This window comes from Gorilla gorilla, chromosome 12, assembly GCF_029281585.2.
Source record: "Gorilla gorilla gorilla isolate KB3781 chromosome 12, NHGRI_mGorGor1-v2.1_pri, whole genome shotgun sequence".
Classification (NCBI taxonomy): Eukaryota; Metazoa; Chordata; class Mammalia; order Primates; family Hominidae; genus Gorilla; species Gorilla gorilla.
This window is the reverse complement of record NC_073236.2, coordinates 136,179,446-136,200,247: the sequence shown is the minus strand read 5'-3', so window position 1 is coordinate 136,200,247 and position 20,802 is coordinate 136,179,446. Positions and strand designations below refer to the sequence as shown.

The 20,802-nt window shown below is 46.0% G+C and overlaps 1 protein-coding gene across 4 annotated transcripts in view; it reads left to right on the top strand.

Moving 5' to 3' along the window:
- Window positions 1-20,802, top strand: part of DCDC2C (doublecortin domain containing 2C) — a 146,924-nt gene that overhangs the window by 25,872 nt on the left and 100,250 nt on the right. For 3 of the 4 annotated variants that reach the window (XR_010130074.1, XM_055378719.2, XM_055378720.2), the window contains exon 4: window positions 12,574-12,702. The exons of the other annotated variant lie outside the window; for it this stretch is intronic. Coding sequence is in view for 2 of the 3 variants with exons in the window: in XM_055378719.2 (XP_055234694.1) it covers window positions 12,574-12,702 (129 nt within the window). In the remaining variant the exon portion in view is untranslated. The remainder of the gene's footprint in view (window positions 1-12,573; window positions 12,703-20,802) is intronic. 4 annotated transcript variants of the gene reach the window in all.

The following is a 20,802-nucleotide window of genomic DNA, read 5'->3' as shown; positions in this document are numbered from 1 at the left end:
ACGTCAAAGGTAGACACAGCTGGACATTAGTGAAAGCGGCAAAAACAGATTTTATTTAGTAACTACTGATAGTTGGGGAAAGAGCTGAGTTCCGCTCTGATCTGTGTGGAAGTGATTTGGGCATTTTAAAGGGGGAATGAGAGATGGGAGCAAGTGGGGCCTCAGGAGAATCAGAGAAGTGGAAAAGTACAAAGAGTTGGTCAGTGAAGGTGGCCAGGCAGCTGGTCTGCAAGCTGGCAGTTCTGGAAGTTAGGATTCTGTCCTCCGCCGGAGACTGGGAGACAGGCCCTGTCCTGCCTGATGCTTGCAGTTCAAGGGAAGGATCTTAGGTGTGGGAAACGCGTCTGCATGGCAAGAGATGCATATTTGTCAATGCTCTAAGAAGTAGAGGTCAGGGGCCTATCTCAGGTGTTGGCTGGGATGAACAGTAAATGTTCCTGGCAGCCCTGGGTTTTCTCAGGTGGGTGTTTAGTGGCGGGGCTAGGGTCATCCTATGGCTGTGGCTTGATGCTGCTGGACACATGTTAGAGTTTGGTTGTATCTCAGCGCAGGAGTTGGGACAGAGTTGTCATAGGCCAGAGTTCTGCGAAACTCAGTCCCTCTTCTTGTTCATGAAGACGAGCAGATCTATTCCTTGTAGAACAACCAGCACCTGTCATAAGGGGAACTTGAGGAGAAGGGTCCAGCCGTTGCTTCCAGCTGCTGTGCGTTCAGGAGGAGCTGAGAGACAGCCGAGGAGCACAACCCTCCCACGAGGGTGGTATGCATCAGGAGATGAAAGCATGACCATCGGGATGGATACAAAGAAGCCAGAGGCCAGGCACAGTGGCTCAAGCCTGTAATCATGGCACTTTGGGAGACTGAGGCAGAAGGATCACTGGAGCCCAGGAGTTTGAGATAATCCTGGGCAACATAATGAGACCCCATCTCTTAAAAAAAAATAAAGAAACAGTCCCTTAAGGAGCTCCCTAAACCATCCAGTAAGTGGAGGAAATTATTTAAAGGGAGATGCAAGTCAGTGCTTTTCCGGAGGGTGTAAGCTGTGTTAGCTATTGTGTCGGATTGCCACTGCTACTACTTGAGACTGTCACTGCTGCAGTTACTACTGTTACTGCTTGAGACCATCATTACGACTGAACAAAGGGATGAATGTAGAAATAATAACAAAAAACAAAAGGAACTGTTTTAAGGAAAGGACCAGGGGAAGAATAAGAGAGCCCCCTGCTTCTAGTGAGCAAAGGCAGCCCCCCGCTGAGCTTCCACAGCCCTTCCTATTTATTGGGTAGAATGAGCAGGGAGAAGGAGCTAACGACTGGTCAGCTGCTTAATTGATCACAGGTTCATATTATTACTAACAGGCTTCGATTATGCCTAATCACAAGAAACACTTGCGCCTGGGTCGTGACTGCCCTCAGCAGTCCTTCTGGGTGGCGTGTGCAGTTTGTCAGTTTGCCAACATTCTGCATTTATGAGAAAGTTTGCTGCTTACTCATATAGCCTCCAGTGGTATACTGAGTTGATCACGGCCCTCACTCTTTTGGCCTCCAACAAGCTATGTCTTGGGTGTGAGCCTTTGCTGTGACTGTCTCTTGACAAATTTCCTCTCGAGTGTCGTCTACACACAGGTGGCACTGAGGACTGACTCGGTCACGAACACCTCCCTGGTTTCCAGTCAGCAGTCTGAGGCTAGTCCATTTTGTGGAGTCATTTACAAAGTTCTAACACTTCTGGAGTTAATGATGCAGCAGCTTGTCCTAAGTGGGAGACAGAATCTTCCAGTTCATGGGGGGCTAGCTTTGCTGATCCCCTTTGTAACCTTATAGTGTATCCGTCACCATAGGCGAGGGTGCAGTGGGAGGGACAGACCACCCTACCAGGCTGGCTCCAGGCAGCAGGTCCTTCCAGAACCCACTTAAGACGGCTTCCCATCCACGAGTGCTTGGTCCACAAGTCTCAGGACCAGCAGCTGGGGCAGCACTCACGTTTCTGAGTCTCCTTTGCAAAGTTTGTCACATTTAGCCATTTGAAGGTCAGCACTGGCCACATGACAGGAGCCCATCCACTGGCTGGAAGCATTTTCTATGTCTTATGACCACACACACAATAATGACCCTTCTGAGCATAATTGGGTTGGTCATTGCCTGTACTGGTTGTGACAGAGGCTTGAAGGGCTAACCGGGAGTAGATCCCAAAGGGAGAAATGTAACATTAACCATCATCTTCTCACTGATTGGGCCTTTTAGTCCTGTTTAACCAGCAATTCCCTTTGCCTGATCTCTTCGCCAAATAATTTCCTGTGATGCTGACATCATGGGGTGTTGAAGGAAGATGATGTCTAAAGGGAGTTTGGCCCTTACACTGAGCTCCGGTTTCATGAGAACAGAATGTGTCTTGCTACAGGGACATGGAGGATTCTCTGTGTCCCACAGACAGGCTATGTCTATTAGACTGATTTCCCGTGAACTGTCATGTTCTTGAGCTCACGAGGCCATGTCATAGTCCCAGTCCTGGGGGCCTTGAAGTTACACTTTGGTGCCACTTCAGAAGGGGACTGCTCTGGTTGTATGTATGGGATGTTTCCTGTCAGGACCATATGTATGAGTATGATGAGGCCATTATGAAGGGGGTCCCAGTTTCAGGACTGAGTATGGTAGGGGGCGGTGAGTGCAAACCCAGGAATTCACCTGTTGGTCTCATCTGCTGCTTGGTGAGCCAAGAGAAGGAGAGAGTGATGACCGCACTAGGGAAGCGCAGGCAGATCGAGATGGAGGGAACCAGGGAGGGCCCAGTGGAAGGCTGGATGTGGTTCGGGGGACCGAGGAGTAGTTGATGCAATTGGGAGGAAGATACAGGAATTGTGGGAGAAGATTTAGTCTGTTAGGGAGTATGAAAAGGCAGGAGAATCTATGGGCTCTTGTTCCATGATCTTGGAGAGAAGCGAACCGTGTCATGGCATCACCCGCTTTGTTCCACAGTTGTTGGGACAGTCGTCTGCCTCTGGCTGTCATCTGCTGCCTGAGGCTGTCAATAGAACTGTGGTTTGAGATCTCTGGTTGGAGTGCTTTCCAGTCGGAATCATATCTATGTATATATGATATAATATATATATATTTAGCCATGAGACATGGACAAAGGTTGAACACCTTGTAATTTGACAGCAATGAACAAAACAGCACAAGGCCTTTCTTGTGTGGGGTTCAAGGTTAGTTTCCTGATGGTGGCATTTCCAAAATACCAGATCTCATACTTTCAAACTGTGTAAAGGCTGATCAAGGAGTTTGAGGGGAAAGGTGGCCTTAGTTTGTTGATTGTAGGACTGTGTGTATTTAATTAACTCCTGACAGTGTCTGAGGATGTCAGACTGTGTTAAATTGGAATCTCTTGTTAGCCAGGAGGTGTAGGGCATTCTCGTGGTCTTCCTGTAGTGGTTTCAAAGGGGGGCCATTTCTGAGGAGGATGGGGTGAGGATCTGGGAGTCATAAGAAGGACAGATAACACCCATGGCCATAGACAACCCAGTTCTTCAGACAGCTTAGCCAGATTGGACTTTGGACATGTGGGCTCTTCCTGAGGTGCCTGATGACTGAGGGTGTAATGGCAATGGAGTCTTCAACTAATATATTGTATTTATAATTGCTTGTGTAATTTTGCTAGTGAAATGTGATCTTTCATTAGAAATTGTAGAGGGGATACCCCAAGTGGGATAGATTACTTCCAGGAAAATGTTGGCAACTGATGTCGTGGAGGCATTTTGGCAGTGGAAAAACCTCTAACTATTTAGAAAACATGCAGATCAGTGTGGGGACATATTGGGGACATATTGGCTGCTGGGCCTCTGGTAATTGGATAAAGTGTATTTGTCAGTGAAGGAAGGGTCCAGGGTAAGCTGTTCTCCTTCCTCAGTCCATGTTTAGAATTTTCCCAGGGGTATGTTTCTGGCAGATGAAGTGAGGGGCAGCTGCTTGGTCCAGATAAAAGCTAAAGTGTTCAAGCCATTGTTTGTCCAGTATGTCCTGCATTTGTACCTTTCTGGGATGAGTCAGGTGTAAACCACATACAGTGACTCTGGTGACAGACTTGGGTGGGCCATGTGGCTCTCTTGTGTTATTTCCTTGGGAGGCATCTTGAAGAAGTTGTTTCCTTCAAGGGAGGTGTCTGTTTGGGTTGTTATAACAAAATACATGAGACTGGGTAATTTACAAACAACAGAAATTTTTTGCCCACAGTTCTGGAGGCTGGGAAGTCCGAGATTGAGGTGCTAGCAGGTTTGGTGTCTGGCGAGGGGTGCTCCCTGCTGCACAGATGTGCCTTCTTGCTGTGTTCTCACATGATGGAGGGGGCAGACAAGCTCCCTGAGGCCTCTTTTATAAGGACACTAATCCCACTCGTGAACCTAAGCCCCCTCATGATCGAATCACCTTTTAAAGGCCTCACCTCTTAATGCTTTTACACTGGGGATTTGGTTTCAACATGAACTGGGGGGTGAGGGGACACAGAATTCAGACTGTAGCAGAGGTTGAATCATCCCACCAGGGGTCCGGGACCTTGAAGTGCGAGCCAGGGCTGTGGTCCCAAGGCCTGGAAACCACGTAGGTTCCTCAAGCGGTGGGGGAAGAGGCTTCTAGTTTGGCATATTTATTAACCCACTTATTTTCCCAAGTGTCATCTGATTTCTTTATGCCGTATCCCTCAGTTTTAATAAGAGCAGTTTGCTGGGGTAATAACAGTGCCTCCAGAAGTTCTGCTGTTTGACTGGGGTACCGGCTGCTGTCGTAAATCCCCCGTTTCCATGGCACACCAACATCACGTACTGCCCCAAAGGCATGGTGGCTGTCAGCGTGGATGTTTCACCTTCATTTCTTCTGTCTTCATGCAAGCCCGAGTAAATGATTCATTCAGCCACCTGGGCTGATGTAACACATGGCAGGGCTAGATAGCCAAGAGGTTTGTGCTGATTAGTGATGGCATATCCAGCCTGGAAGGGCCCACCCTCCCTCCAGAGATAGGAGCCATCGACATAAAGAGCAAGATCTACTTAGGGCAGAGGGGTTTCTGATGAATCTAATCTAGGATGAGACAATCATCGATGTTGCTGACACGGGTGTCACTAACATCCACTAACTAACCACGGGTAAAGGAAGCAAGTGGCGGGGTTAAGGCTTTGATGGTGTAGTATGATTATGTGAGGGGGGAAGCAGTAGATTTCATAAGAGGGAAGTTTAGCCACAGAGAAATGCTGTGTTCTCATTAAGCAGTGGGGTCTGTAGGGTCTGAACGGGATGAGGAATGTGTGTGTCTAATAGGCGACCCAGTTGCAAGTGAGACAGGCAGCCTGGACAAGACTGGTGGTTGCAGCCCTGGCTCACAGGCAGGAGACATGCCTCAACTCCTGAGCTCGGGTGAAGCTCTCGCAATCCACGTTTTTATGTTTTGGGGAGAAGACTCCAAGACATGATCCTCTCCTTCATGCACAAGGAAGGACAAAGGCAGGGAGTAATTGGGAAGTTCAAGGTGGGGGTGAAAGTACAGAGCCCTTCAGGTTCACGAAAGTGTCTTTAGATAGGGGGTTCCTTACTCCTGGGTCCAGGGATGACTCCCTTATCGTGGCCTAAAGAGAGGAGTCAATTGGAGAGAAATTAGGCATCCAAATCCTACCGCATCTCACAAGACCCACACTTTCTCACTCCCAATTCCAGGAAAGGAAAATGTTGAAGACTAGAAACTTGGTCTGTAGAGATTGTTTTTTTCTGTGACCAAGATATCATAGCCCAGATACCAGACGCACAGGATAACTGAACTTTGTGTCTAGCCACTCCATGGTCCTTTTTGCTAACGCCCTAAGGAGGCATTCAGCGTGCAGAAGGGAGCTGTTGTAACTTTCTTTTTTTTAGTTTATTTTAATTTTTTAATTTTTTATTTTATTATTATTATACTTTAAGTTTTAGGGTACATGTGCACAATGTGCAGGTTTGTTACATATGTATACATGTGCCATGTTGGTGTGCTGCACCCATTAACTCGTCATTTAGCATTAGGTGTATCTCCTAAAGCTATCCCTCCCCTGTCCCCCCACCCCACAACAGTCCCTGGTGTGTGATGTTCCCCTTCCTGTGTCCATGTGTTCTCATTGTTCAATTCCCACCTGAGTAACTTTCAGAACATAGGAGGAGGTCATCCACAAGTTGGATTACAGTTGAGTTTCCTGGGAGTTTTACCTGCATCAGATTTGCACTTAGGGTGTGTGAGAAGTAGGTAGGGGCCTCAGTAAATCCTTGAGGCATAACGGTCCAGGAATATGGTTCATTTTCCCAGGTGAAGGTGACAAGCCTGGGGAATTTTCATGGTAGGGAATTCTAAAAAAGGCAGTGCACACATTGATGATGACTGTGAAATACTGTGTGTTAAAAGTGATCACGGCCAGGATAGTGTTAGCATTAGGCACCAAGGAAAGCCTGGGTTTGACCATTATTTTTTAAAGATCTCAGATCTTGGACCAGCTTATATATTTTTTTTCCATTTGGCTTTTTAGTGGCTGGAATGCGAGTGTTGCATGGTTTGGAAATATAGGGCAGTACCTTTCAAGTCCCTCTGGTTTTAAATGATTTTTTGCAAATCTTGTGGAGGGGCATGGAAGGATCTATTTCTATCTTATAGGGTTCTGCATCCCAAATACATCTAATATCCACGGAGTTTCTTATCCACAAAGGTGGAGGAATCCTGCCTAACAGCTGATTGAAGTCTTTGGTTAAATGAGTGCCAGGTGGAGGGAAGCAGAAGAACTTAAGCAAGTCGGACACCATGTTGGGGAACATAGATGAGAGGGAAGGAGTCCCTGGGGACACAGTGGATTCTAATACCCCAATCCAGAAGAAGATCCCTTCCTAGCAGATTTACAGGGTGGTAGGACTGAGAAGGAAGTTGTGCTGCTTTAAGGGGTCCCACAGAAATGTTTTGAGGTTGAGAAAGAGGCAAGTCGTGAGGCACAGGATCAAAACCCACCCCTGGTGAAGGTGGGTGACTCGGAGGAACGGAGCAGGAGATGAGGAGGTCCTAAGGGTAGGATGTGTTGCCCCAGACCAGTGAGAAGCATGGTGGAGTCCCCTTCAGGTTGCAGGGTGACTTCTCCTGTTGAGTTTAGTGGCAGTTAAGAGCATTGGACGTTTGCTTTCTGCAGGTCAGGCAGTGATTTTGTGATGAGCAGAGGGGTAGGATTCTTCCCTCCTCTGGAGGGCTGAGCTGTTTCTCCCCACGAGCCAGCAAATGTCCAGACCCACAAGAGCCCATGGTTTCTGAGCTTGCTGTGGGTCAAATGTTTCAGGTTTTTTCCTGATGATTTCAATTGCAGTGCATTGTACATTGTGTATTTTCCAAATGGACGGGGTTGTTACATGCCGAGAATTCTGCAGTTCTCAACGAGAAAGTTTAGGATTAGAGTGAACTGTTACTTAAATCACTCCAGTTTTCTTTCAGGTTGTCTCAAAATCTTAGTTTAGAAAAACACAATAATAACTGTTATGACACCTTAGTTTTAAAGAATAATACCTCTTTATTACCCTTTTCAAATCAAAATGCCTGTAACCTCCTTTTGCCTTCATTATAAGCCTATGCAGCAGATAAGGCAGGCAGTCATATTCCACTTTTGGAAATGGAAGATTGAGGCCAAAAGAGAGTAAGACCCTTCATCTGTTCCTTTGATCCCTAATGGCTCCATCCAATCCATGTACCCCCCACCACTGCCCATCCAGAATTGACTGAGTACCCCCAGGTGCCAGGCCCTGGGGAGACCGAGAGATTCAGATGCAGGCTTGTTCTCAGAGAGCTCACAGTTCAGTGGGGGAATGAGAGGTCCAGAGATAGAGCTATTTAGTTCTAGAATCAGCCCCGAAGACCATGGCTTCTGAGTTCAAATGTGGAGAACTTTTCAGTTCAACTCAGCTTGGAACTTGACCTGGTTCTTGGGAGCAAGCATTAGGCGACCTTCACCCCAGGATGAGGGGAGGGCACAGGCGGCCAGCCCAGGATGTCACGATATGCTCATGGCCCGTTTACTACCCAACTGCAGTGGGTCATGGCTATTTAAAGATAGCGTGGCAATGGAAACAAAAACGACCCTGGCTTTCTTCCCACCTACCATCATCAATGTATTTTGGAGAGAAACAGCACATTTCTGATGCCTTCTACCTTGCTTTTCAACAGAGAAGACAAAAGTGGGTAGAGGGAGGTGGATGCAGGGGAAGGTCTGGGTGGTCGGTCGGTTCTCCATGTGGCCTCCATGTGGCCTGGGGAAACCCCTTACCCTCTCAGAGGTCCAGATTCTTCCTCTGTGTCACGGGGGAGCAGGACTCGCTTTACTGATTTGCTGGGAAGTTTAGAGACGACTCTCTAAAGTGTTCATGGCTAGTGCTGAGGAAATGGCAGCTGTCATCGCCAACCCACCTGACCAAAACCCATTCCTGGACCTATATGCTACTTCCCATTTTAAACAATCTGAAATATTTTCTATTTAAAATGTTTAAAATGTTTTATTTTCCCCCTATTTACTACTAAAAATTAAGTAGCAACACAGGAAGAGGTGCATTGACAAAGTAGTTTTATGCCTTTTGAACTCTCTTCAGAGTTTTTATTTAAATAAACCATCTTATTTAACAGAGTGACTCATGCCAATGGTAAATATATATTTTTAAGAGATATACATTTAAAGTAAGTCTCCCAAATTAAAAATTAAAAAAATAAAATTAATTTCAGCCTGTCAATACTGCTAATTTGTTAGAAAAATAAGTCAATAAGAAGTAAAATCTACATTTGAACTGATGAAATTTGGTAAATTTGGTAAGAAATAAATAATTCAGTGCACCATTGACGGTTCCCATCAATGTGTTTCACATTAACGGCAGATTGGATAAATGCCTGATTTTTGAATATTCATTTTGAGCAATGAGATTGAAATAAAGTAAAAAAGGAATTAATGTTTGTTTTTACTCCCTTGTCAAAGGGTTTGATTTATATTACAGCTAATTGTATGTGCAACTTCTCTATCAGATTGCAAGTTTTTGTTGGCAGAGAGTTGAGAATTCAAAGTGTGAAGAAAGAGGAGAGATAGTGAAATTAAATTGAGATGAACTGTTTGATGAGATATATTCAGCATCCCACTCCAAGGGCAATACATTTTTTCTGCTGGTCTATCTGAAAAAAAAAAAAAAAACCAAACAAACAAACAAAAAAAACGCCTCCCAGCTTATATCACTAGTTCCCTAGTGATTCCCCCAGAGGGAGCCAGCGTAACAGTTTCCGGTCTCTTTCTAGGATGGGCCATGCATGATCAGGCGTTTATAGGTATATGTGTACTGCATGCACTGTTGTGTGCCTTCATTTTTCTTGTAACCACCCAATTTATCTTGTACATGGTTTTTTATCAGCATATATAAATTGTGCTTTCAAAAATGAGTACCAGGCATTCAAAAATTCACATGTACCAGTGTTTATTTACCAGTGATGGGATTTGATGTGTGCCCATCCACAACCTATCACAGACTTCCAGGGAAACTGTTTTTGGGTATTTTAGATGGAGTTGTTCATTCAGCTACCTGGAAGATGGATCATCGGACCCTGAACAACACGGACCCCAAACCTGGCATGGTGATATTGGTCTAGGTTCGTTCTTCCGCTCAACCAGCAAATTTTAGAGATGTGTGAAGTCCGTTTCTCCCTCTGAACTTGCCATTTCCTAGTTTATAAATCAGAGATTATTGTTTCTTCTCTTTTATCTTAAAAATTCAAAAAAATTTACAGATTTTTCTATTTACAGGCTTATAAAAATGTGGAAATCTAGAAAAGCATAAAGAATAAAATAAAATAAAAATCTCCAGTTATCCCATCCCTCAGATATAGAAGTGCTAGGAAGAGTGTGGTCCCTTTAAATGATACAGAAGGGGGAAGGGAACTGCTGGGGAGAGGAGGGCATGGTCCCTGGCTAGGGCGCCACCCAACGGACCTGCGTGAGGACAGGCATTTTTGTTTCCCTGCCCAAATGTTGCATTTCCCAAGACCACCCTGGCCTGCCACGCCCCCATCCTGTGCCTATAAAAACTTGAGACCCTGGCAAAGCAGAGACAGAAATGGCTGGACGTTGGGAGGAGCACATCGGCGGAGAAACACGCAAGTGGCTGGACGTTAAGAGGAACGCACCAACAGGCACCGGCACACCGGCAGGCCGCCGACCGGCAGAACGACACAGAGTTTGGCTGGGGCAGTTGGAGGAGCGCTGGGGTTCCGAGAGGCCTGACTCCAGGGGAAAACCGTCTCCCTTCTGGCTCCCCCATCTGCTGAGAGCTACTTCCACTCAATAACACCTTGCACTCATTCTGCTAGCACACATGTGATCCAGTTGTTCTGGTACACCAAGGCCAGAACCCGGGATACAAAGCTCTTTGTTCTTGCAACAAGGCAGGGGTCTAATTGAGCTGATTAACACAAGCCACCTATACAGACGGCTAAACTCAGAGCAGCCTGTAACACAGGCCCACTGGGGCTTCAGGAGCTGGAAACATTTACCCCTAGATACTGCCATGGGGTCGGAGCCCCACAGCCTGCCCGTCTGTATGCCCCCTAGAGTTTTGAGCGGTGGGGCACTGAAGAAGCGAGCCACGCCCCCATTGCACGCTCTGCGAGGGGGACAAGGGAACTTTTCCTGTTCACAACCACTATTAACCCTAAGGCACCTTCACTCCTAGTGTTCTTTCTGTAGCCCACTGTTGTGGTTTTTGTCTACAACATTAATTATATCTGACCGTTTTTCCCCTGTAGATATAAATTCTGCATACACAATTTTTAACAGCTGTATAATTTATGGTGTGGCTGTGGCATAATTTATTTAACCAGTCATCCATACTTAGACATTTTGTATTTTTGACTTCATACATAATTCTGTGAGAAATATCTTCACCTCTAAATCTTTGTCCACTTTTCTGTCGGGTGGATTTCATGGTGTGGGATGACTGGGTTAGTGGTTATTGATCCTTTATATTACATTGATCTATTTTGCCAAAGTGTCCTTCAAGAAGACTGTGCTGATTTTCAGCTACATCAGCAGTGGGTTGGTGTGCCTGTTTCTCAATACTCAGGATAAGATTATAAATTAAATTTCTTAAAAATTGAGACAAAATATAACAAGACCTTGTTTAAACATTGATTACTTTTATTCCTATTAGTAATCTATATTTAGAAAAACTTGCAGCCTAAACCAATTAGGAAAACCAATAGTTGAAAACATTGTAGCAAATCTTTATTGTAATTGTAATAGCACATGGATAAACTCTGATATAACTTGCATGGAACATTTCTTTTTATGACTTCTTGTGGGCAGCATCTTAAATATGGAAGAAGTTGGACTCTGGGTTGATTGGAAGCCTCTTTTGCCACAAAACCTTAACAGAGAAAATGGACTCTCTTTATGGTGACAAACATATTAAATTAAGATTTATATTTACTCTAAAGAGAGATATTTCTCAAATTCTAAGTTATTTGCATTTAAGGAAGAAGACAAAAAATGGCAGTAATAGTAAATTATAATGTAAAAAAATTAACCAGAATTGCAAAGTTGAGCTTATATATTGTTAAAGGATATCAATGATATCATTTATTATTTTTAGACTCGATACACCTTGTATTTTACATTATTTTATTGTGAATTACAAGAGTTTGAAACTATTGCATGTGTCTTTGATTATGGCATAGTCTCATGAACACTGCTAACTTTGTGTTGGGTTTTGAAAATCTTCTAAGCACTTCCTCTCCCTCAACACGTAGAAAAAATAAACTAACACCCCTAAGATTATATTGAAGTTGCCTTAAAACTCAGGAGTGAATAAGTGGTTTCTATTAACTTTTCAAAGGAATGCATGTTATTTTCTTTGGGAGATGATCTTGGCTCCAGAGAAAGGGAAAACAGCTACATTATTTAAGGCAAAATTATCTGCCTGTTTTCCAAATGGACACAATTTTCTTTCATTTTACACATTATAGTAGTGGGAGACATGTTTTATAAAAAGTGGAGTTATGTTCTATTAATCTGGGCATTTTAGATTTTATAAAATACCCAGATTTTTATCAAGCTGCCCAGAATGTCACAACTGTGGGGTTGGAGCCCCAGAGCCTGCCCGTCTTTATGCCTCCCCTAGAGGTTTGAGCAGTGAGGCACTGAAAAAGTGAGCCAACCCCCATCTCATGCTCTGTGAGGGGGACAAGAGAACTTTTCCTGTTTTGCAACCACTATTAACCCTAAGGCACCTTCACTCCTAGTGCTCTTTCTGTAGCCCACTGTTGTGGTTTTCGTCTACAACAAAACCACACATACACACACACATAGGTATACACACATGCGCGCGTCTGTCACCAGGCTCTGTGACATTCTGTACAGCTTGATAAGGTCCCCAATAAGACATAGTATGCAGTATTGGAGGCTGCTTAGTGCATCTCATTGTTTTTACAGTTCTGTGATTGTATATATATTGAATTTTCAATGTTTCCCCCTCAAACTTAAGGTATTAATGGATGCTTTTCTTTTTATTCTTACAGTGTTTTTACAAATGGAAGATTATTTATTCCACCTGCAAAAATCATTATACCCAAATTTAGTCTGTCCGATTGGGACATCGTGCTGGCCACGATCGGAGAAAAAGTCTTCCCTCTAGGAGGCGTTCGGAAGTAAGGAGACTCTCGCCTTTAGGACAGCCAGGGGGCGGCAGCTTGTGTTTATTCTTTTCTATGAGAGTTTTCTGCCTGGACCAGCAAGGTCTAAAATGATTCACCATAAACTCTTAATTTTAATTCTTCAAGCAGATAGTATTTTCTCAGTCTTGGTATTATACTTACTTTTAACCGGCCTCATTCATTTATTCATTCAACAAACCATTGAGCATCTACCATGTGCTAGGGGTGGAGAATATAGCATTGCAAAAAAGAGTCTTACTGCCTGAAACCCCTATTGAGTGGCCAACCGTTCAAGTTGCTAGAATGCTGCAGTTGGTATAATGAGGCCTCTCAGTTGGTCTGGAGGAGCCAGGCCTGTGGGAGCTGGTGTTTGGATTGAGTCTTGGCAGAGATGGGGGAAATGAATGCCATGGGACAGAAGAGCATGTGGGAGGGAGGTAGTGTGTGTAATGGCCTCTAGCATGTGCCTGGGGGTCTGACGTGGAGCAAATCTCCTCTCCGCCATCCGTGTCTCGGTTACCTTGGGCACATTCCTAACTCCTCAATGCATGTTTTGTCATCTGGAAAACTGGAAATGATAATAATACCTACTTCCAAGGGTCCTCATATGTGTAAAGTGCTTAGCAAAACACTTGATGCATAGTAGGCGTGAAATGGGTTTGTGATTATCATTACGACAGTGGATGAGGCACAAACAAGCAGAGTGTGTTGAGGGAGCACGACACTGTCATCATAGGAAATTCAGCCCTATTGTGAGGGAAGTGGCCAGCCCCAAGGCCAGAACTTAGGTTTCACAAATACCTTACAGACCAGACAAGGGGCTTGCTGTCTTGCAGCCAGTGGGTCCCATTTGCATGAATGAAAGCTCCCAGTGGTGCTAGTCATCATGATGGACTGAAGGTGGCACGTGAGGGAGGGGCTCCGGGCCTGGTGGCTGTGAAGATAATCTGGGTCGGCCTTCAGCTTTAACCACATGCACAGGCTGAAATTGAAGGGATGGGAAAAATATCCCATGCAAGTGGAAACCAAAAGAGAACAGGGGCAGCTGGACTTACATCAGACCAAATTGACTTCACGTGAAAAACTGCAACAAGAGATAAAGGTCACCACATTAGGTTAAAAGGGTCAGCCCATCAAGAATATACGACAATTATCAATATATATATGCAACTGTCACTGGAGCACCTAAATATATAATATGCAAGTATTACCAGAACTGAAGGGAGAGGTAGACAGCAATACAATAATAGGAGGTGACTTCAGTACCCCACTTTCAACAATGAATACATCATCCAGACAGAAAGTCAATAAGGAAACCGTGGGCTTGAATAACAATATAAACCCAATAGACTTAACAGACTGCAGAACATTCTGTCTACCAGCAGCGGAATACACATTTTTCTCAAGTGTATACAGCATTCCCCAGGATAAATCATATTAGGCCACAAATCAAGTCTTAGCAAATGTAAGACTAAAATCATATCAGGTGTTTTTTCTGACCATAATGATACAAAATTAGAAATCAATAATAGGAGGAAAATTGGAAAATTCACAAATATTTGGAAATTTAACAGTGCATTCCTGAACAACCATTGGGTCAAGGAAGAAATCAAAAGGGAAATAAAAAAATATCTTGAGAGCAACAAAAATGGAAATAAATACTAGAATTTATGGGATTCAGCAAAACCAGTTCTAAGAGTGAGTTTTATAAAGAAAAATGCCTATATTGGCCGGGTGCGGTGGCTCACGCCTGTAATCCCAGCACTTTGGGAGGCCGAGGCCGGCGGATCACCTGAAGTCAGGAGTTCAAGACCAGCCTGGCCAACATGGTGAAACCCCATCTCTACTAAAAATATAAAAAATTAGCCAGGCGTGGTGGCGGGAACCTGTAATCCCAGCTACTTGGGAGGCTGAGGCAGGAGAATCACTTGAATCTGGGAGGTGGAGGTTGCAGTGAGCTGAGATCGCGCCACTGCAATCCAGTCTGGGCAACAAGAGCAAAACTCTGTCTCAAAAAAAAAAAAAAAAAAGAAAGATCTCAAACAACCTAACTTTACACCTCACCTTTATTAACAGAATAAAAGACAGAAATTACATGATCGTCTCAATAGATACAGAAAAGGCACTGGACAAAATTCAACATCCTGTCATGATCAAAGCTCTTAGCCAATTAGTATACAAAGAATGTATCTCAACATAATAAAAGCTAAATACGAGAAGCCCACAGCTAATATCATACTCAATGGTAAAATGCTGAAAGCTTTTCCTCTAAGATTAGAAACAAGACAAAGGTGCCCCACTTGTACCACTTACATTCAGCATAAGGCTGGAAGTCCTAGCAAGAGGAATCAGACAAGAAAAAGAAACAAAAGGCATCCACATTGGAAAGGAAGAAGTCAAATAATCTGGTTGCAGATGATATGATTTTATACATAGAAAACCCGAGACTGTACCAAAAAACTGTTAGAATAAAAGAATTCAGTAAAGTTGCAGATTACAAAACCAACATACAGAAATCACTCGTGTTTCCACATAATCCCAACAAGCTATCTGGAAAAGAAATTAGAGAACAATTCCATTTACCAAAGCACCAAAAAGAGTAAAATACTTAGGAATAAATTTAACCAAGCAAGTGAGAGCTCTGTACACTGAAAACTATAAAACATTGATGAAAGAACTTGAAAAAGATACAAATAAATGGAAAGATATTCATGTTCATGGATTGGAAGAGTTATTATTCCTCCCATATCATACCGGAGCAACCACACCAATGAGAGTTCTTTTCTGAGGTGGGGAGTCCTGTAGAGGAACAGGTTTGGGTGTTGATAACAAGTTGAAGAATCAACTAAGATGTGCCTGTGGGACCCCCAGGCCTGGGCTGCAGACGGAGCTGGAAGCTGGAGTTTTAGACTGGGGATGTGTGAACTCAGTAGCCAGTGGAGCTGTCTGTGTGGATGAGACCCCCCGGGAGCTGGCCTGGAGAAGGTGGGCAGCTTGGGTGCCTGTGGGGTCTTCCATCAACTGCTTGTCACCTTGTGAGAATGTGGGGCCGTTGTGGTCAGATTTTTCACAAGGAGGCAGAAACGTCAAGCCATTTAAAATGAAGACAAGAATCCCCTCCTAATCAATTCTTTTTATGCCCCTATTCTGCCCACAGGCAAGGTTTTGGGTATCCTATAAGGGCAGTTCTGTTTTCCTCGGCATCTCTCCGGCCTCAAGTTTGTGCCCTCGTGGTCCTGATGCTGGACGGGGTTTCCACCTCTATGTGGCCCTGCCCGTTGGTGCCTCATCTGACCACGTGGCACTTGATCCTGCCTTTGTCCCGGATGCAGTTTTTTGAATTCTTTTTGCCTCGTGTTCTGTGGCCATGGACTCATGGCCCTCTGCCTGTTCCCAGTCCTGGATCCACAAGCCAGCTGGGGATGGAGTTCTTGGGGGTAGAGTTTGGAGTGGGAGATAAAGGGAAGCCACAGAGGGGTGTGCAGAAGAGCTGCAGACTCTGGAGTGGAGGCAGCAGCCCGGGAAGGCACAGCTGGAAGCCTGGGCCAGATCAGCTTCCAGTGAACACCACGGCAGAGGCCAGGGAGACGAGATCTAGAACGTGCTGTCTGACTGCACTTAGCAGGTGGCCACCGGCACTTTGAGATGGAAGCCTGGTCCTGTGGGCGGGCTGGAGTGGAGGGTGAGAAAGCAGAGATGGGAGTGTAGGGGGCACATGGCTGTGAAATGGGGAGACGGGGTGATGCGGGATTACGGCTCGAGGGGCTCAGGGCAAAGACATGGTCACCACTGAACATGAGGGGCCTGAGCACACCTCTCTACTGAGGGTGAAGGTGGAGGAAGGAGTGGGGCATAGGAGCCAGACCCTGAGGAGGTGGAAGAGGGTGTGACCTGGAGGATGGGTAGATACGTAAGCCGTGCAAGGTGGGGGAGCCACCCTTCCTGCAAGGCAGGGGTGGAAGTGAGGATGGGTGCAGGTACAGAAAGCTTTAAGGTAGGAGGGAGGGAAGGTGGCAAATTATGCCTAATGGACTCTAAAAAGGGAGAAGGCTGTGTCTTGCGAATGGACAGAAGGAGAATGGGGGCAGTGGGAGGGACATGGAATGGGAGGATTGCCGAGCAGGGTTGAGAGCCCTGCTGGACTGCACGCTGAAGATTTGTAATGGAACCAGCCTGCAGTTGCACGTGTTCTTGGGCACTCAGCAGCTGTGGATGAGAGAGGAGAAGGCAGATGGGCAGTTGGTCCATGAGGTGAGGGCAGAGAGGGACAGGCAGGGGTGGAGGCTCATGGCACAGCAGGCGGAGCCATTGCTGGTGTGGACATGAAGCCACAGTCAGTTGGGTGGCATCAGGCCCAGCGTCCGGCTGTTGGTGCAGATTAGAGGAAGGTGAAGTGGGAAAGCGGGAGACTGGGAGGCCAAGAGGCTGCAGAGGCAAGGTCGAGACATCCACCTGGGGATGCTTCTGGGCACTAATGAGGTGTGAAGGACTGCCCTGGGAGGGGCTGAGAAGGCGCAGGGGAGATGAAGATCTTTCAGGCTGAGAAGTGGGAAAACACCATGTAGCAAGGAGAGTTAGGAGGAGGCCGCCATGGGCAGTGATGGTCCCCTGATGGTAGACGCTGTGGTGGAAGAGCAGAAACAGTTAATCCTGCCTTATGCTTTTGTCAGTTAACTCTCCCTTGGGGGTAGATTAAAAACATCCAAGAGTGATTTACAGTCAACAGTTGTGATACCAACGATGGAAACTGATGTCCACTTTTGAGTAGGATGTAAACTGTTGAGCTGTTTAGAGCAGTGGAGTCATGAGTAACCTCATGGCAGTGGCGACGAGCAGGTGGAAGTTAGATGCTTGTGCACAAGTCTGTACCGAGAATACCTCCATGCTCCCAGAATGCAGCTATAAATATTAGTGTATTATTCTCAAAGAAATAAAGCTGTGTGCAGTAGATAGACCTGTGTATACTTCTGGGAGAAGCTAGAAATGATAGTGGAAGAAATCTGTTATTTATTTATTTACTTATTTATTTTTAGACTTGCTCTGTTGCCTGGGCTGGAGTGCAATGGCACAATCTCGGCTCACTGCAACCTCCACCTCCCAGGTTCAAGTGATTTTCATGCCTCAGCCTCCGGAGTACCTAGGATTACACACACTCGCCACCATGCCTGGCTAATTTTTGTGCTTTTAGTAGAGATGAGTTTTTGCCATGTTGGCCAGGCTGCTCTTGAACTCCTGACCTCAGGTGATCTGCCCACCTCGGCCTCCCAAAGTTCTGAGATTGTGGGCATGAGCCACTGCACCCAGCCTTGGAATAAATCTTAAGTATCACATGTAGAATAATAGTAGTGAAAGTCGGAGAGAAAATTCTTGTATGGTAGAAGTAAGGAAGGGAACAGAATATTTGAAGGGTAAAAAAGACATTAGATCAATAAACTAATTTATTTTTTTCCTGGACTTAAATTAGTTTTTTATGGTTGGGTTTAGAAAAAGTGCAGAGCTTAGAAATAAAAGAAATGCTTAGAAAGTACAAATACTGAGCTTGAAGGAGTGAAGCAATATGCACATGAACAGAATTAAAAAAATCAATGTGCGTGTTACTTTTGAATGGGAACTACAGCTACTGTTTCTCATGCATTTGAGACGTTATTTATATTTCTCTGTATTTATCATTCTTTAGATAATGCTAATATGCTTCAGCTGAGATTTCCATCACACCTTTTCCTTGTGTGGGTTAGAAACTAAGACAGTTCTTTTTTTAGGAGACTCTGTTGCCTAGGCTCAGTGCAGTGGCACAATCACAGCTCACTGAGCCTTGACCTCCTGGGCTCAGAGGATCCTCCCACCTCAGCCTCCTGAGTAGCTGGGACTACAGGTGTGAGCCACCACTCATGACTAATTTTTTGTTTTTGGTAGAGATGAGGTCTTGCCATGTTGTCCAGGCTAATTATTCTTCGTGGTATTAAAATTACTTGATTTATTGGATAGTTTGAACTTTTGGCATAATGTATCCAAATAGCTCAGAGAAATACTTAAGTGAAATTCTGTAGGTCTCTGTGCGAGACAATTGCTGATCTCGGTTGGGAAAAGGTGCTCGTAGAGGCTGTTGGCTGAGTGCCAGGGAGGCAGCCATGAGCAGAGCAGTCTCGGTCCTCAGCCCCACTGCAGCCCAGCAGAGAGGAAACACGTCATGTGAGCAGCTACGGTGAGGGCAGCATGTTCTTGAGAGGGAGCACACCGCCGGGGGAGCCCAGACTAAGAGACCTTCCAGAAGAGATGCATGCTGTGAGAACTGAAGGACGCGGACGAGCCGGGGCAGGAGGGCACCTTCTCACATCAGCACCCTGTGGGCCTCTTGTGCCTCACCTAGGCCAGGCCCTGGCCAGGGAAAGTGGGAGTGGATGGGGACGAGCACAACCCACTCTGAGAAAGGAATGATGTTTAGTATGGAGCGGGGGACATGGAGGATGAAAGAGGGCAAGTTGCCTGAGGTCGACAATTCTGAACATTTTTTCCATGCCGCCTGCTGGAAGGAAAAGGGATGAGCTATGCTTGTGAATTTCTCTGAGACTAAAGTGGAATGACCTCCACTCTCCGTTTTCAATTTCCCACTGTCCATTGAGTATATACTCTGCACCGTACACTATTCTAGGAGCTGGGAGGTGACAAACAATCAAACAAAACATCTGGAAGAACATGCTCCTTGACACTCAGGATCGCACAGCCTTGCTGGGAGACGGACCCTCTAAGGGAAACAGTTACACTGCAATCAGAGGCAGTGCTGGGGCCGGGCCGGTGAGACAGAGGAGGACCTTGAGCTCTGGGGGAGTTGTCAGAGCAGAAGGCGTTGAGAGGAGTTGAAGAAGAAGGCTTCACAGAGGTGGCGGATCTGTCCTGGGTTCTAAAGAAATGGGTAGTGGAAGTAAGGGAGGTGTTCTGGGGTGGGGGGACTGTGTGGACAATGGCCTGGCCCTGGGAACGAGGAGGTGTGAGAGGGCCCTGAGGGAAGCGGGGCCTGGCTGTAGTGAAACTTTCTGGAAAATGCTGGGAGATAGGTGTGGATACCCAGGGCTGCAGCGGTTACAGATGGCCCTAGTGGCTACATGCAGAATTTTACGATGTTTTAAGAGCTAATGATGAATGCCAGGGCGGGACACACATGCACACAGCACACAGCACACACATGTGTGTTCCCGTGGCCCACACCTGTGAACTGGCCCCGGCCCCTCTGAGGCAGGAGCTTCCCTGCCTCGGTTTCTGTGCAGGGCTCAGTGTCAGTCATGCTGCCCTGCATCGTGGGCACAACTGTCCCTTATCCACTAGCGGGCGTTTGGAACATCAGCATCCGTGATTTAGGTGACACTCATTCTGGAGAGACCATGGTGACCCATGAACTTGAGTTTGCCCATCTTGACTACCCTGATTAGGAAAGAGAGAAGCCCCCACCCCAAAGGCAGTGAAAGGTCTGAGGGAGGCAAAGTGGGCCATTGTCATGGAGCAGCCTGGCCACCACCGTTAGTGGCAGCTGCTTGCCCCAGTGGATGTCACTTCTGGCTCAGCACAGCGTGTCCTGTGCGTCTTGCCTGGCCCAGGGAGTAGCCCAATTGCAGCATAGGTGCAAGGTGCAGGGCACACACTGGACACGTTGGGTGTGGCCTGACCTCGCCCATCTCGAAGCAGAAGTGATATCTTTGGCTTCATAACATACTGAACCTTTCTTTGTTTGTTGATCAATTCAACAAATATTTATTAAGAGCTTGAGGTGTTTCCATCTAAGCCCTGAGGGGATGGGGTGAGTATGGTCCTCACAGGGCAGACGCTGTCTAGTGGAGAGACAACAGATGCATGCTCAGGAGCAGACCCCTGATAAATGCCATGCGAGGGGTGGCACAGAGGAATGAAGCAGGGCAGGGCTTGCAGTGAGTCACTGGGCTGGTCAGGGCGGGCTTCTCTGAGGAGGCGACATTTGAGAATATATCTGAATGGCACAGAGAAGTAAAACATATCATGATCTGGGTGGAGATCGTCCCCATCAGAGGGACCCTCAGGCACACAGGCTTTGTGGTGGGAAGCCACCGGTGGCAGGGAAGTGCCTGG